We start from the raw sequence: 17,156 nt of genomic DNA on the forward strand, positions 1-17,156 counted from the left end.
CCTTCCCCTCCTTCCATCAGAACTCACTCTCAGATAAGGCTGCAATATTACTTACATCTCTGAGTGTTATTCAGTGTTTGGTTACCTCTTCCAGGGATGACAATCCTATCATTGGGTGAGAAGCCTTTTCCCCCCCAGCAAAAATCAATTTTGGTTTCCCAAAGCAGGTAAAGGTAATATTTCTCTTCCCATGTGGAGTGCTTGCCCTCTGCTTCTCTAACCCCACTTGTCCTGTTCAAGTCTGACCTTGTTCACAAAGCTCCTCACCTCTCACCTTCACTTCTGATGCCACTGAACTCTGAACACATACGCCTGCCCTCCATCTGGACACCCAGCCAAGTCTATTTTCTTTATCTCTCTCCTCTGCTTTTCTAGGGCAGGGCAGCTGTCCTCAGGGACAGGGGCCTGCTATCTTTTCTTTTATATTCCTAGGGAACCCCAACTAAGCATTTAAAGAAAGAGCAGCTGTAAACATTTTTTAGGAGTTCTTCCCTAAAACCTCCAGATCTCCATGTCTGTGCTACGAGTTCCCAGTGGTAGGACGAGTGAAACTTATCTTGCAAAGGAACCAGGACTGTTTCTGAAACTCTTTAAGGGTCTCCAGAGAAGGGTCAGACTGGAGATGAACAGTCATCTCAAGGATTCTTGGAAAGGATCCTTCTCTTTCCAAGATTAATGCTCCTGCACCCATGTATGCTGTGGTAGGAAAACTCTGGACTGAGCTTTGGGGTATAACCCTGGCTCTTACAGTGACCAGATATGTGACCTTGAACTTCTCTTCCCCTCTCTGGGCTTCAGTTTCATTACCTGTAATATGAATGATTGGAATTTGATATTCTCACACTCTAGGAAGGAGAGCTGGACTCATTCTTTCGTGGACACATTCCAACATTTATCATAGTTTTCAAGAAACAGGACGCGTGTTCATAATTTTCTGTCAGTCTCACAAATCCTTCAGCATTCTTTTCCACAATGAGCATGGAACTTGTTTCACACTTGAGGGCTTGCTGTGGTGATTGCCATTCCCATAATGTCTTTGATTTAAGAAATTATTTTTTAAACGTATACTCACTCATTAGGCAAAACCTCCCAAAGCTTTGTTCAAAACCTGCCCTTCTCTTTTACTTTAGTTCAGGAGATGGTTTGATTTTATAAAACAATGTTTTTATTCTTCTGTACTGGACAATGTGCATATCTCTTTGCATGCATTAGAGAACAGAAAAGAAGTACATAAGCACAAGTGCCACCTTGTTGGGTTTTCCACCACTTTGGGGGGAAGCCATTGGCTGGCCAGTCCACCGCTCAATTCAGTGAATCAGCCACTAATCTGAAAGAGGCGTGGTACCCTAGGTTCATCTCCTGGCTCACTTTCCACGTGCAGACATTGAGCCTGCTCAAAGGTTTAGCTTTAGTTAATGTAACAGGCATAAAGCGGTCCTCAGATTTCCAGTCTTGGCACTCAAATGCTATGGTTTTACCAAAGCAGACTTATAGGAAGAAAATATAAATCACTTAAATCTCTTTAGGATGGAGAGAAGTTTGTAGGCAAGAAGAACATGAAATATTATTCTCAGAATTCGTATGATCATGGAATCAGCATCTATTCAGTGCTCACTCAGAAAACCGTCACACTGTAACTTGGAAAAGGATGGGGGAGAGCAGATATTACAGGAACACTATGCTCAATGATTATATAGAGAGATTGTTTTATTTCACTTGATAACAACACTTTCATTCACTGTACAATCACGAACAGACACAATATCTAGAAATATTATAGACAGGCAAACAAGTGAAAATTTGATATTTTAGGCTGAAAATCAGAAAGAGGTTTGGTTGTCACATGTAAAAAATTCCTATTTAATACAGTCAACTCACGTTTAGTATTCCTAATGGAAAAGATGAACATGACCACAAATTATATCATTTTATTATTGTTCAGTCCAAAAACTAACTTTCCTAATTTTAGAATGCAATCTGCGATTTTATTAAAAAAAATTAGAAGAATTACCTTCCAAAGCACGTTGGCTTTAGGCTAATATTTTAATTAGTTTTTATCCTCTGAGAGTATTCCGGTTAAACCATAGGGTAAGTCTGCTGGATGATGAATAAGAAGAAATAAATAGGTTTTTGAAATGTGTCTTCCAGGGAAATACAGTAACTATTAGAAAAATAAACTTTGTTGTCAATAAAGAGTTGACTATGTTTGGAGGGGGAAACACCATACACATGTCACTTAAATAGCATTATAGATGTACTGCTCTAGAATTATTTAAGAAGTAAAGGACGAATCTGCTCTATAGCTATACACACTCATGAAAATAAAACCAGACTATGAAACAAGTATCACATAGCCCAGATTCACACTGGTTAGGAACAGGCATGGTTGACACTTCCATGATCACAAAGATGCTCTGATTCTGAAGTTTCTAAAACCCTGAGCTCATCTTCTGCCTGGAGACCAAGCTACCATCTCCTTTTATAATTCTGCCACCAAATTTCACTACCTTGTTGTACCATTATGCTATTAGGCACATAATGCATACATAGCACTGCTGAGAGGAGCAAGGGAATATTCACACAAAGAATAATGAAAGGGGGAGATGGTGAGGTTTCTAGATACATAAGCTAAGGTGACAAGTCTTTCCTTCTCCTGGGCTCTACACACAGCTGTTAGTCCATTCTTTTGATTGCTTGCATGGTTGAAAGAGTTTTCCCATATATTATCTCATTGGCTCTTCACAACCACCCCATTGGTAGCTACCACAGGTATCATCTTTGTCCCCACCAAGAGGCTTTACCCAGACTCACACAGGTGATGGAGCCAAGGCTGGATCAGATATTCTGATCCCAAATTTCCAAATTCCAAATTCAAAACACCAAACAAAGGAGGTGGATTAGAAAGAGGGACGAGCCCTCAGTAAGCCTGTAGAGTCACTGAATCTCATTGTTGGGTCCCCCCCACCAACCATTTGTATGTTCTTTTCTTTCCTGGGTGCCCAGGGTGAGAATCAGGACCAAGGATGAGAAGAGAAAGTTGCAGAAAGAGCCAGAAGCCTGCTTTGTGTTCTTGCCCCAGCCCTGCAAATGTTAGGAGTGAACTCAAGCCTAGGAACAATCCCAGAGATGGGCTACATCAGTGTCTGATGAGTAACTTAGATGGTCCAGAGAGACCCTCACCCTACAGACACATGCACCACAGTCTTAGATGCCTACTTAGGCTCCCTTCTGGAAACCCCATTATTCCAGGCTATCTCCCAACATTTTTCTTGGTTTTATCGTTACTTCTTTTTGCCTATTAAATATCGTCAACATATATAGGTTTCACCAGTGCCTACTCTTTGCACAAACTAGATGTTCAATGAATGTCAGCCACTGGTGATGGTGTCTAATCACACCCGTTTTAGAGATTCTGAGCTCCCTGAACACAACGTTGACATATTTGTCCATTTGCTTTGCCCTATGCAACACACCAAGTGTTCTTGGTTGATAGCGTGTACCTAAGCACACTGCTCAGGGTCCCAAAGGTCCTGTCCTGGGGTTATTTCAGTATGATGCAGTCCACCTCTTCAGTGGCAGGCACCCCCGTGGTTTTGAGGTCAAGGTCCCCACTGGACTTACTCCCGCTGTAAGAAGCCTTCCAGTGGAGCAGCATGATCTTCTTGAAGTACTTGATGGTGTTGTTCTTGACGGTCACGAAGCACACGGTGTTGACCATGCTGTTGCTCATGGCGATGCACTCAACCACATAGAAGGCCGTGAGGTAGTGCTTCTCCTTCACAAACACGGTGGGGAAGAAGTCACGCACAATGGTAAAGCCGTAGAAGGGCGCCCAGCACAGCACGTAGGCGGTGAGGATGCACATGAGCACCAGGACCGTCTTCCGGCGGCAGCGCAGCCGCTTCCGGATCTGCTCAGTCTGGAAACCAGGGACAGCCTTGAACCAGAGTTCCCGGGAGATCCTGGCATAGCACAGGGTCATGGTGACCACCGGGCCCACGAACTCAATGCTGAAGATGAAGAGGAAGTATGACTTGTAGTAGATCTGCTGGTCCACTGGCCAGATCTGGCCGCAGAAGATCTTCTCCTGGCTCTTGACAACGAGGAGGACCGTTTCAGTGGTGAAGTAGGCTGACGGTATCGCAATGAGGATGGACACCATCCACACCAAGGCAATCAAGCCAGTGGCTGTTTGATACTTCATGCGGGGTCTCAGCGGGTGGACAATGGCCAGATATCTAGGACAAGGACACAAATGGGATCAACCACTGTGGTAAGGAAGTGCTGGAGGATGATGTTATTTTTGCAACATTGAGTCACAAATGGTAGGTGTGGAGGGAAAGAGCAGTGTTGTGTGGGCTTCCAGGAAAGGCAGACTTGAATGCCAGCTCCAGCTACACCTCTTACTAGCTGTGCAACCTCAGGCAAGTTTTTATTTATTTTTTAATTGAAGTATAGTTGATTTACAATGTTGTGTTAATTTCTGCTGTACAGCAAAGTGATTCCGTTATATATATATATATATATATATATATTCTTTTTCATATTCTTTACATTATGGTTTATTCCAGGATATTGAATATAGCTCCCTATGGTATACAGTAGGACCTTGTTGTTTATCCATTCTATATGTAAAAGCTTCCATCTGCTAACCCCAAACTCCCAATCCATCCTTTCCACACCCCGCCACCCACCCCTTGGCAAACACAAGTCTGTTGTCTATATCAGTGAGTCTCTTCTGTTTCTGTTTCATAGATAAGCTCATTTGTGTCATATTTTAGATTCTACATATAAGTGATATCATATGGTATTTGTCTTTCTCTTACATAGTCACTTACTATGATAATCTCTAGGTCCATCCATGTTGCTGCAAATGGCATTATTTCATTTTTTTATGGCTGAGTAATATTCCATTGTATATATAGACCACATCTTCTTTATCCATTCATCTGTCAATGGACATTTAGGTTGTTTCCATGTCTTGGCTATTGTGAATAGTGCTGCTGTGAACATAGGGGTGCATGTATCTTTTCGAATTAGAGTTTTGTCTGGATATATGCCCAGGACAGGCAAGTTATGCTTAATCTCTCTGAATCTCAATTTCCTTATCTGCAAAAGTTTTTGTGTTTGTTTGGTTTTAAAGATTAAATGTGCCAATATAGACACAATTTCTGGCACAGTTTAAAACACGGTATATACTCAATAAATGGTAACTATTATTATTAAATGTAGTAATAACATCTCCTATCGGTTTCTAGCCTGGCACTGTTCCCAGGTCCTTCCTGTTTTCAGGGCCATTCATCCTAATTACCCCACAGCTTAGAGCTAAAAGGACCTGATAATTCCAGAGTTGTTGGAAGGATTTGCCCTCTCTGATAGAAAAGCTTTGCCTTCATTCCACATTTTTAAAAACATTGCTCTGCATGCAAAGTTGGAGGAAAAGCATGTCACCATTTATCTTATTTTTCAGGTTGAAAAATGGAGCTTAGTGAGAGATGAGTGACTTTCTCAAGGTCAAATACCACAGGACTCTCGATAGAAAACATTTTACCCTATCTCACATGGTTGATGTGAAAATCAATTGAGAATATACACGAACTTGTTTTTTGAACCACAAAGCAACAGACAGTAAAAGATATTGCATTTGTTCTTTCCCTTAAAACCACACTGCTGTTACCACAGTTGTCCAGAAAACAAGAGAGAGCATTTTCCGGGGGATGTGAGTCATTCGTGCAGTATGAAAGCCTCCTTCCCAGAGAGAGTGCACATACTTAGACAGAGAGCTCTGGTTTCCTGGAAGACGTTCTGTGTGTGGCAGGGGGTGGAAGCAGGAGAAGGAGAAAGATGGCAAGTGAAGTGGGAGGGAATGACTAATCAACGCTGGAAATAAACACATCCTCACGTGTCCACAGCTCATCCCTGGGAAAGCCAAGGGCAACCGTGACGGAGGCCCGAAGGAAAGCCAAACAATTCTGTTCCCTTCGCAGGCGATCTCTTTGAGGTCATCTTACTTGGGATTTTGACTGGAAGAGGAGGGTCATTCTTTTTTTTTTTTTTTTTTTTTGTCATATTCCTGCTGTTTCTGTCCTTCCCACAACACAGACAGCCAACCCCATTGAGTGTCATATGGAGAGTCCAGTGGCACAAGACTTCTGCTGTCTTGTAGCTACCAGCTGTTAGATGAAGTTGGATGGGTTGGGTCTACCCTCTGGTCGCCCATCTGGCTGCTTTTCATGCTCCGCCACCAGCAACAATGCCTGGCACTCTCCAGTCTCCCAGGGTGGATGCTGAGGGTGAAATGGGAATGTCTGCAGGGTGTTGGCAATGCTTTTGTCCGTGCACATGAAGACCACGCCACTCTTGCTGTATGGAGGGCACCAAACCTGCTCTGAACCATAACGAAAACTAAGAGTTTAGAGCTTTTGTTCTCACCAGCTCTCTCCCTCTCTATCTACCCCACCGTGTTCTGCTGATTACTCTCTCAAAGAATATTTCTGTATTCATAACTGCTTGCTATACGAACGTTCACTCTATGATTCTATTCCTTCTTTTCCCACTAGTAATTTCCCAAGTCTTTATGATATTTTCAAACTCAGAGTGTTTTTCCAATGAACACGTAGGGGAGAATGCTGATCTAGAAGACCAAGAATCTACTCCCAGCTTTGCCACAAACTTGCTATGCGAATTTTTCATTTTCTTAGCCCTGAGGACTCAATTTCCTCATCTGTGACATGGGACTATCAAGTGCCTTACCAGGCTCACAGAGATACTGTGAAGCTCCACTGAGACACTGCACATAAACAATAGGTTATTAATGTACAAGAAAAAACTCTTAGTATCCTAAAATGTATTTTTAGAGCTATTCTGTATAGCAAGCAATTTTCTTTCACCTGTTACTCACAAATCCTGCATTTGCAAGTTCTATGCTACTTTCTATTTTATTGGACCTATTTTATTGGATTTACTAATCTTCACATCAAAATTAATCTGTGATTGCCCATCAGATAGTTAGTTCATCCTGACATCACCCCACCTCCATCCCCAAAGTTAGCACCAGATGCTGTGCAAGAGGTCTTCCAAATACATTAACCAATAGGCAAATTGCAGAAAACTGTTTCAAGGATTGCCACCAGCCTTGGGTATGCTAGGTTCAGAACTCCATTATTAGTAATAGTTGCTTGACTTTGTAAAGCAACTTAGAATTTACAGAGCATTTTCAAATCCACATTCTCATTAGATAACCCCAACTCATTTGAATAGGTAAGGGAGCAAAGATGCCCACCTTACAGAAGAGCAAACTGAGGTCTGAAGAAGTTAAATAACGTGTCAAAAGCCACGCAGCTAGTAATCGACAGAACCATGACGCAGACCCATCCGGATCTTGCTCCGAATCCAGTGGGCTCGCCAATACGCCAATTGTTCCTTCCTTTTCAAACCAGAGCAAGCAATATCCCTTCCTCCTGCCCTTCTGGCATCCTGGCAGCCCCTCTGTTCTTTTCATCATAGTCAGTTTCAACCTATTGATGTTCCAGAAAGGAGTCAGGCGATTGGCAGCCACTTTCCTTAGGAGTATGCGCTTGGCATTGTAGCGTGTCTACCACTACAGTGGTTCAGGTCCAGATCCACTTTAAGAGTCAGCATTTCCCAGAGAACAAAGAATGAAGGCTGCTGGACAAAGAAATGTCCAGCCACTAACTGTGTGATGTCAGTGGGCTGGTGATTAAGCAAAGAGCATTTGAGCCCCCTCTCTGCCCCAGGACTCAGCCCCAGTTCTAATCACGAAAGTGGCGGTCACAGTAGCTACTAGGCGGCTCATGGGATGGGTAGCAAATGTACAACCTGCTTTTTGGGCCAACCAGCCCCAACCAATAAGCTCACCAGGAAGCATGTGGGCTTCCTAAGGCTGAGTGCTATCCTTCATGCCTTAGCTGCCTCGTCCAGACAGTACAAGAGAGCTGCCAACAGGCAGGCAGACTGGCCAGCTTCCCCTGGATTCCTCATAAAAAAAAGGAGGGACCCCAGTGTCCCACGTGCCTGAGATCCAAAAGATATACCCCGAGGACAGTGCAGGTGTCTCCACATCAAAGAAGAAATCCAGACCTGAGGGGACAGAGTCCTCTGAGGATCTTTTGCAGTTCCCTGCTACCCTCAGGTGTGACTCCCTGTGCCTAGATTTTGTGATGTTCTAGAACAGGACCCTATTCTTTCTGATCTCTACTCTTTTACATTCCTTGCCCTGTCCCCCGTCCCCGACCCTGCTCCCCGGACCTCACTCTCACCTCAAGCACTCTCACCTCTCGGCTTTTGCAAACACAGTTCTACCTACCCTCTTGGCAATCCTTTCTTCTCCTTGCTGATCGTCATTTGTTGAAAGCCAGTGAAAAGTCTGTCTCCTGCATGAAGCCTCCTCTGATTATTCTGTTACGCCACAATCTCCCCCTTCTCTAAATTTCATTTCAAACTGACCCTTTACTTATCCCCTAACTTTCCTGTGTTAGTTCTCACCCCTCCCCCCGCACTCTGGATGGTAAGCTTCCCAAGAGCAGGGATCATGCCTTACTTCTTTTTTTTTTTTTTTTTTTTTTGCGGTACGTGGGCCTCTCACTGCTGTGGCCTCTCCCGTTGCGGAGCACAGGCTCCGGACACGCAGGCTCAGCAGCCATGGTTCACGGGCCCAGCCGCTCCGCAGCATGTGGGATCCTCCCAGACCGGGGCACGAACCCATGTCGCTTGCATCGGCAGGCGGACTCTCAACCACTGTGCCACCAGGGAAGCCCCATGCCTTACTTCTTTTATAACCTTTTGCTGTCTGTGAATTCTGGGCACCTAGGATCTTAGTAAAACTTCACCTTCGGCAAGTACCTAGCACTGGATGAACAGAAATGTCATAAGCCATGGTGACAGTTCTCAAAAAGATTGCAACCGTTTTTGGAACACAGGACATCAATGTGTTTACCCAGCATGAGATGGGCAGGCAGTCTGGAGCTAGATAATAAAATGGTGGAAAAGCAGATGAAAAGATTCCAGCCATATTTTGTATACAGTGGCGTCGTTAGAGGTCTTTGGAGCAGGAGAGGGGGGTGTGTATGAGGCAGAAGATTAATTTGGCTGCAGTCTTGCTTTCTTCCCCTGGGCCATGGGACCCTTCTTGCTATTCCTAGAACCCTCAGGTTTGCTCCAGTCTTGAAGCCTTTGCACTTAGAATTCTCTTTGTCTGGAATGCTCTTTCCCAGTCTTTACAAGGCCAGTTTTTTTCCCCCATCATTCAGAGGTCTGTTCAAATATCTTCTCAGAGACACTTTTCCTGATTCCCACTTAGAGCGTCTCCCACCCTTGGTCACGCTCCGTGTTTGCTTGCGTGTGTCTTTGTTTTATTGAAGAAGAGTTAATTTACAATGCTGTGTTAGTTTCAGGTGTACAGCAAAGTGATTCAGTTACACATATATGTATTTGTTTTTCGGATTCTTTTCCATTATAGGTTATGTTTATTTGTTTTTGCTCAGAGTATTTCTCATGCTCTGAAATTACCTTCCTTGGTTGCTTGCCTGACTGTTCTCTCTCCATCAAGCTCCATCAGCACAAGGAGCTTTTTTGCTTATTCACCATCGTATCACCAGTGCTTGAAATAGTATTTGTAACTTTGTAGTCGCTCTATAAAAATGCATTGTGTGTTGGGGCTTCCCTGGTGGCGCAGTGGTTGAGAGTCCACCTGCCGACACAGGGGATGCGGGTTCGTGCCCTGGTCCGGGAAAATCCCACATGCCGCGGAGCGGCTGGGCCTGTGAGCCATGGCCGCTGAGCCTGCGCGTCCGGAGCCTGTGCTCCACAATGGGAGAGGCCACAGCAGTGAGAGGCCCGCGTACAGAAAAAAAAAAAAAAAAAAAAAATGCATTGTGTGAATGAATGAATGCTTAGGATGGATTGTGAGGGAGTAGGGTTGGCAGAGGGGCGGAGCTGAGAGACACTGGCCGCAAGAAGACCAAGAGGAGACTGATAATTCAGCTCTGGGTGAGCAGTGGGGAGGTTGGGCCGGGTGTGGGAGGGGATTGTCAGGGCCTGGGAATTAAGTGAATGCTGGAGAAAGGGAGAGAGCAGCCAGGACAGAGGGAACTTTTGAGCTTAGATGCCTGGGAGAACCATAGAACCAATAGTAGAAACAGAGAACGGGTGGGAGATAAATAGTTCTGTTCTACTATATCTTGAGAGCTGTGTTTCTTAGAAACTTTGTATCATTATTTCTTTAATCACATCACAAAAACAATCACTGTCATGAAAGCAAAGAGGTTAGCCAATCGGAAATAGTCATTAGTTTATCAGGTTTTGTTGTTGTTGTTCCTTTAAGGGTTCATTTAAAAGCATAACATCTGCCGTTTATTAAGTGCTTACTCTGTTTTAAGCATTGTTCTAAACAATTCCATGTATTATTTCATTTCATCCTCAAAGCAACCCAATACATTAGGTTTTCTAATTATTCCCATTTTATACATGAGAAAATTGAGGCAGAGAAGGGTCAACTAACACACACAAGGCCCTGCAGCTAATAAGTGGGGCAGTAGGAATTTAAACCCAGGCAGACTAACTGCTCACACTTTTCCTACAGAAATTTCATTAAACAAAAATAAAGATTTTTTATAACTGTGGCCATATTTTTTATATCAAGACAAAAATTAGTTGCCTAAAACTAACAAAGTCAAACCCAGTGTCTGGGGTCAAGTTTCCAATCACAGCCCCACTCTAAACCATAACCGATGCAAAGCACGTTCCCGATTAACATACCCACCGTAAGAGAAATGCCTGCAATATTTCAGACAAGCTGAGTTTCATATGAAAGGCGAATATGAGTTTGAAAGTGTTCAGTGGATGGAGGTGGATTGATTGACATAGATATTACCTCTTACATGTTCAGAATAGCCCAATGCCCTGATTTTGTCCTGGCTCCCATTCCCCTTGAAGCCATTTCTTCCTGCAGTGTTACCTCTTTCTACGAGTAGCCCCCCTCCATGGTAAAATGGGTCTCACCCAGGGAGCAGGGGCCCACCCCACAGCAGGCACCTACCTACCCCACTTTCAGTGGCTGAGAGCACCTTCTGTGAAAAACTGTCTTGCCAGAGTGAAACTTCAGGAAATAACCCCATATGTTTTGTCCTGTTCATGTGCTAAGAGGGATGGTGGCACTTTCAGAAAAGTTCAGAGACAAGGTCCTCGGAGATCTTCCTCGACAGCTGTGAAGGGAACTTGGGGGGCAGATACTCTGCTTGCCTGTCCCTCCTGTTCCTTCTACAGAGTCACCCAGGGTCCCCTCCTGGGTGGACAGAACACCATGGGGGCTTCGTGACTCATGTGGAAGAGCTTGGCCAAGACTTGCGCAGGGATGACACCTCTGGACACCTTCTATGGGTGACAAACCGAGGGCTATTTAATGTGCTAATTCCAATATCCTCCTAGGTTTTAAGGCCAGGCTCCTTTTCAACCCTCTGCCCTTGGGAGTGGTCTATGTCTAGGTATCCTACCCCTGGTCATCCCACTGATGGCTTCAGAAATCGGGCTCTATTTGCTGTGTTCCTCCCGGGAACACTGTCCTGGGGTGTCCTGATTGAGGGGACACCCCAGGACACCCTGAGGCCATGGGACACGGAGACCATCTGTGCTTCAGGTTCTCTGGGTTAAGAGAGAGAGACGGGCTGTGCAGCTCCAAGTACACAGAGGCCCGATTAGACCCTCAGGGTAACTGTCTCTGGACTGCAACAAGGTGTTTTGTAACAAGAGTCCAACTTTGGGCACAGAAGCCTGCAAAATTGTTCCAAGGGAACAAAAACTACTCTGGCCCATTAGCACAGGAGATTATACTAAATGAAAAGCCTAAAGATAACAAAGGAAAGATTTGCATAGGCTGCTCTTACTGATTTTATTTATCATCACTAGAAACAGCTCTTGTGTACTGTTGTACACTAATGTATGAAAAGCAGCCGGCTGACTACTGCAACAACCAAAACAGAGTAAGTAAGCATAGGTCTCCTTCTTGTTTTGTTTTGTTTTGTTTGTCTTTTAGAACAAATCTCTCAACGTTATTTAACATCAACCGGTGTTAACATTGTTAGTCAACTATACCCAATATAAAATAAAATTTTAAAAAATCATCATAACAATAAAAAAATCAACCGGTGTTTGTAGGGCCATCGCGTTTCAGTAGAGGATGTCTTGATGAGATAGAAACCTCCCTCAAGATTTCCAAGTTGACTCAAGAGGTAACTGCCTGAAACTTAAACTTGTCCCTCCACACCTCCTGGGAGCTGCCTACCTCTAGACCTCGGACAGATACAACATCTAGGAGCATGTCCATAACAGAGGGATCAAAAGCCTTCCTGCTGCCCAGCTCTAGGGGGCTCCACTACCTGCCTGCTTACCACTGGAAAACTAGAACTCTTTTCACTGTTCAATAAATGGGTCACCTTTGGGCCCCCATACATCCACAGCTCTGGGGAATACAGATACCTCTCATCAATCACAACTGCCCTTTCCTTCATTGTCCCCACCCCTCACTCACCTGTCGATGGCGATGGCCAGCAGGGCGTTGGTGGAGACGTAGAGAGAGACAGTGCGCAGGTAGTTGACAGAGGCGCACAGCACGTGGCCGTGCTCCCAGGAGAGCTGACGTACCACGTAGTAGTCCATCTCGAAGGGGCAGCAGACGACGGCCACCAAGAAATCAGAGATGGCCAGGTTGGCGATGAGCAGATTGGTGAGGTTGCGCAGCTTCTTGTAGCGGGCCAGGGCCGCGATGAAGATGAAGTTGCCAATACCACAAACCAGCATGATGCCCACCAGCGCCATGCCAATGACAATTTTGGCAGCAAAGAAGGTCCGGGAATTGGTCACATCCTCATCTTCGTCCAAAGGCATATCATAGTCGCCATAGCTGAAGTTGAATGGGAAGAAAGCAGCTTGGGTTCCGTGGGGGTCAAGCAGAGAAAAATAGTTGGTTGAGGTGTTTGTGGCATTCTCATCCATGACCCCCATGTCGACCTCCATCTGGCCAGGTGAAGCCTTGAGCAACACTCCTGGGAATTCCTCTGGGGAGATGTCGTTAGGCTGAGGTCTCCCCTTTCTGCTGGTACTCAGCTTTCCCTTAATGAGTCAGATTGTCCCTGCAAGCGTCCTTGGGGTCCAGTATCCAAGCTCCATCCTAAGCCTTTGAAAGACATACAAACAATTGGCTACATATGTAAGTGAACCTGGCTAAATTTAAAACCATTCTATAAACTAAGCTGACCCATTAGCCACCTGCCCAGAGTGAACAGGTGATGGAGTGGAAATAAAGGAACCAGGGAAAGAAAACAAAGGAATCAAAACCACATACCCACTCATTCAGGGAAGGTTAGATTGCTACAGAGACAAACAAGCGCTAACTCAGTTTATTTCCATTTCACTGAAGATTCTGAATGTTGCACTTTTTCTCAGGGACCAAAGTTAGGAGTGTGGGAGGCTGAAGAGAACGAAAGTGACCTGCTCCAAACCCCATTCCTTGTCCTGACAGCCTGAACTTTGTCCTTGTGGAATTGTCCCATTCTGTAGCTTAAAAAATTATTCTGGGGCTTCCCTGGTGGCGCAGTGGTTGAGAGTCCACCTGCCGATGCAGGGGACACGGGTTCGTGCCCCGGTGCGGGAGGATCCCACATGCCGCAGAGCGGCTGGGCCCGTGAGCCATGGCCGCAGAGCCTGCCCGTCCGGAGCCTGTGCTCCACAACGGGAGAGGCCACAACAGTGAGGGGCCCACGTACCGAAAAAAAAAAAAAAATTCTGAATTCCACTGAAGGGGCAAGACTTTGAGACAGGCCTGACTGCTCTCCAAGCCTTTCCTTCTGGCAAAACACTGCTTTAAAATCAGAGCTTATGTAGCAGCCACCTTCCCCTCTCCTCACTAGGTTTCCTGTTCCTACTTCCAAGTCTGATGTGACCCTAGAAGCCAGGCACAGCATTTACCAAGGCCTGTCCCCACACAGAGGCTGCAAGAGTGAAGTCCCAGCCTAATCACTGAGTGGCTTAGAAAGGGGACTCTGGAACAAAATCCTTCCTTGGCTGGTTGTGTGTCCTGAGATAAATAGCTTGAGCTCTCAGAGTTTCAACATCCTCCAGGCAAGAGATCAGTGATGTCTGTAAAGCATGGAGGTCCCTGGAGAGGGAGGGTATTACATCCTAGGACTGCAAGGAATTACTAGTGAGGACCCAGGCCTCCTCGGTCAGCTTCGAGGAAGAGGAGGGCACTCGTGACCCAGATGATGGGGCTGGGGTACCAGGAGGGGGTTGTCAGCTGCACCGGTGGGGATGCAGAACCAAGAGGGAGCCAGAATCCCCATGTCCCCGTCCCTCTCCCTGCAGATCCAGTCCCTCCCAGAGCCTGCAAACATCAGGCCAGGTTGCTGGGATGTAAGAAGAGGGCTGGGGTCTGGAGAGCTCCACAGAGGGCAGGAAATTCAGAGAGGGAGGGGAAGTGTGGAAGCCTGAGGTTCCTGGGAAAGGGGGACACAAGAAAGACTCCTAGGACCCTCAGGAGAGCATGCTGCCCACATCCCTTAAAGGTGACATGTCTGGAGCCTGCCTTTGGGGGTAGAACTAAAGTCCCTCTGCACAGGGAGGCCCAGCCCCAGTCCCCCATCTTTCCCCCAACACTTCCCCTCCATTTTTCGCAGATTTTTTTCCTCCTCTGAGCATCGGTCCTGCCCCTCTCAGGCCCTGCCCTTTGCTGCTATCGTGTGTGAAGCAGAACCCAAATCGGAAAGGTCAGAGAGGGCCAGGCTTGCCATCCAGGCAGGAAGGATGCAGTCCGCCGCGTGGGACAGTCCTCACCCCTCGCAGGCCCTGTGGGTCTCCGAGGCGCGCCACCTCTGGAGAGGGACCCTGCAAGCTCGCTACCTGGAAGACTCAAAGTCATGTTTTAAAAACAAAGAGCATAAAAACTTCTTGGGGAGAACGGGTGTTAGGAGATTTGGGATTTGGGGAGAAATTGTCCAGCGATCTCTTTTTCTCCTTCATTCTCACCTCCCCAGAAGGAACCCCATTGTCACCCGGTGTCCTCTGGAGCCCCTGCGTTTAGGGATTGCCCCCTGGCCAGACCTTCCCATCTCTGGAAGCATCTCTTTGCAGCCTCTGCTGATAAGCCTGCTCCCAACTTTGTCCTCGGAGCCTCAGAGGCTACGCCTAAGGACAGAAGGAGGGGACAGACCGGGTCCCCTGCAGAAATGAGCACGAGTGCGAGCCTCTTGAAAAGCCCCCTCCCCACTCAAAAGCCCCCGCGCCCTGGCGGCCGCTGCCGCGTGGAGTCCTAGGAGCATCGCCCCGGAGGGCGCGCTCCGTACCTGCGGCATCCCGGCGCCGGGCGGACAAGGTCCTGAGCTCTTTATTCCGGGTCCGGGGACACGAGCCGCTTCTCCCAGAGGCCCATAGGAAGAGCACGGGTCCCCTCTCTCCCTCCTCTGCTCGGGGATCTTTCCCGGCTGGGCTCTGCGGGAGTTGCGCTCTCGCCGCCGCAGATCAGAGGACCGCGGCTCCTCGGCGTGGCCACCAACGCCCCCCCGCCCCCCTCGCTGTCCCCGCCCGGGTGACCGTGGGGCGCCCAGGGCCGGGGTGCCCGGCTCGGGGAGGCGTGCTCCGCCGGGTCCGGGAGACACGAGAGGGAGGGGCTCCGGGCTCCAGGCAGGGGCACGTCGGGTCGCCCAGGCACGCGCGCGGCTGGGGACCCCGGGAGTCCCCCCGGGGCCGGAGTGTCGGGGACGCAGAAGCGGCAGCTCGAGGCGAGGACACGCCGGAGGGAGCGCGCGTTCCCTGGGCTCAGGCTCCGGAACGACCGCCTGGGGCGGGAACGAGGGCGGTGGAGCTCGGAGCCCGGCTCAGCGCGGACTCGGCGCCCGAGGCTCCCATCCCGCAGGGCTGCGCCCACCCCGGGGCTCGGGACCGCTCGGCCGCTCACCTGGCCAGCCCCGGGGCCACCGCCAGAGTGGGCGGTCGGGCCCGATGAGCTGGCGAGATTTCAGAGAACCGGGAGGAGCCTCCCCTCCTGCCCAAACCGCCCTCGCAGGAGACGCTGGGAGCGACCCAAAGGTAGTTCCCTCAGACAAGCCCAACTGGACGCCGGGGTCAGCTTCATTTCAGCCGCCTGACCTCTGTGTTAGAGGCTCTGAGAACCGCTTTCCGGAAAGCAAGGAAGCGGGGGGAGGGCAGCGGTGTGGATGCGGGAGAGAGAGGTGGCCTCCCACCCACCCAGGGATATCTGTTCAAAAGGCTAGGATTACCAGAGCTAACTTACAGAGCACAGATCTCCAAAAGTCTACAGATTTCTCAAGAACTTAAATATCAAATTAGCTTTTGATCCAGCAATTCCACTTCCCAAAAAACCCTGAAAGCCGGGACTCAGATGCTTGTACATCAATGTTCATAGCAGCATTGTTCACAACAGGCCAAAGGGGGGAAACAACCCAAATGTTCATCGACTGATAAATGGATTTTTTAAAATGTGGTGTACGCATACATTAGAATATTTCTTATCCTTGAAAAAAGGAATGAAGTATAAAAGTGTTGACGAGGATGTGGAGAAATTGGGACCCTTCTGTGCTGTTGGTGGGAATGTAAAGTGATGCGGTCACAGTGGAAAACAATATGGCAGGTCCTCAAAAGTTAAAAAAAAAAAAAAAGAATTACCATATGATCCAGTTATCTCACCTCTGGGTACATCCCCAAAATTATTGAAAGCAGTGTCTGAAAGAGATATTTGTACACCCATATTCATAGCAGCATTATTCACAGCAGCCAAAAGGTAGAACCAACCCAAACGTCTATCAACAAATGAATGGATCAATAAAATGTAGTAGGTACATACAACGGAGTATTTTCCAGCCTTTAAAAGGATGGAAATTCTGACACATGATGGGATACGGATGAACCTTAAGGACATTATACTAAGTGAAACAAGCCAGTCGCAAAAAGATAAATGCTGCTGGGCTTCCCTGGTGGCGCAGTGGTTGCGAGTCCGCCTGCCGATGCAGGGGACGCGGGTTCGTGCCCCCGGTCCGGGAGGATCCCACATGCCGCGGAGCGGCTGGGCCCGTGAGTCATGGCCGCTGAGCCGGCGCGTCCGGAGCCTGTGCTCCGCAACGGGAGAGGCC

At 47.5% G+C, this 17,156-nt stretch overlaps 1 protein-coding gene across 3 annotated transcripts in view; it reads right to left on the reverse strand.

Moving 5' to 3' along the window:
* Positions 1–1,684: 1,684 nt before the first annotated feature.
* Positions 1,685–17,156, reverse strand: part of PROKR1 (prokineticin receptor 1) — a 29,906-nt gene continuing 14,434 nt past the window's right edge. For 2 of the 3 annotated variants that reach the window (XM_004277016.3, XM_049696419.1), the window contains exons 2-3: positions 12,545–13,189; positions 1,685–4,238 (exon numbers count right to left, since the gene is read on the reverse strand). In XM_004277016.3, coding sequence (XP_004277064.1) covers positions 3,542–4,238; positions 12,545–13,029 — 1,182 coding nt within the window. In that variant the 5' untranslated portion in view covers positions 13,030–13,189 and the 3' untranslated portion in view covers positions 1,685–3,541. Of the gene's footprint in view, positions 4,239–12,544; positions 13,190–15,353; positions 16,912–17,156 lie in introns of those variants that run through there. The other variant, XM_049696420.1, reaches the window with a different exon arrangement.

This window comes from Orcinus orca, chromosome 13 (genome assembly GCF_937001465.1).
Source record: "Orcinus orca chromosome 13, mOrcOrc1.1, whole genome shotgun sequence".
NCBI classification, from domain to species: domain Eukaryota; kingdom Metazoa; phylum Chordata; class Mammalia; order Artiodactyla; family Delphinidae; genus Orcinus; species Orcinus orca.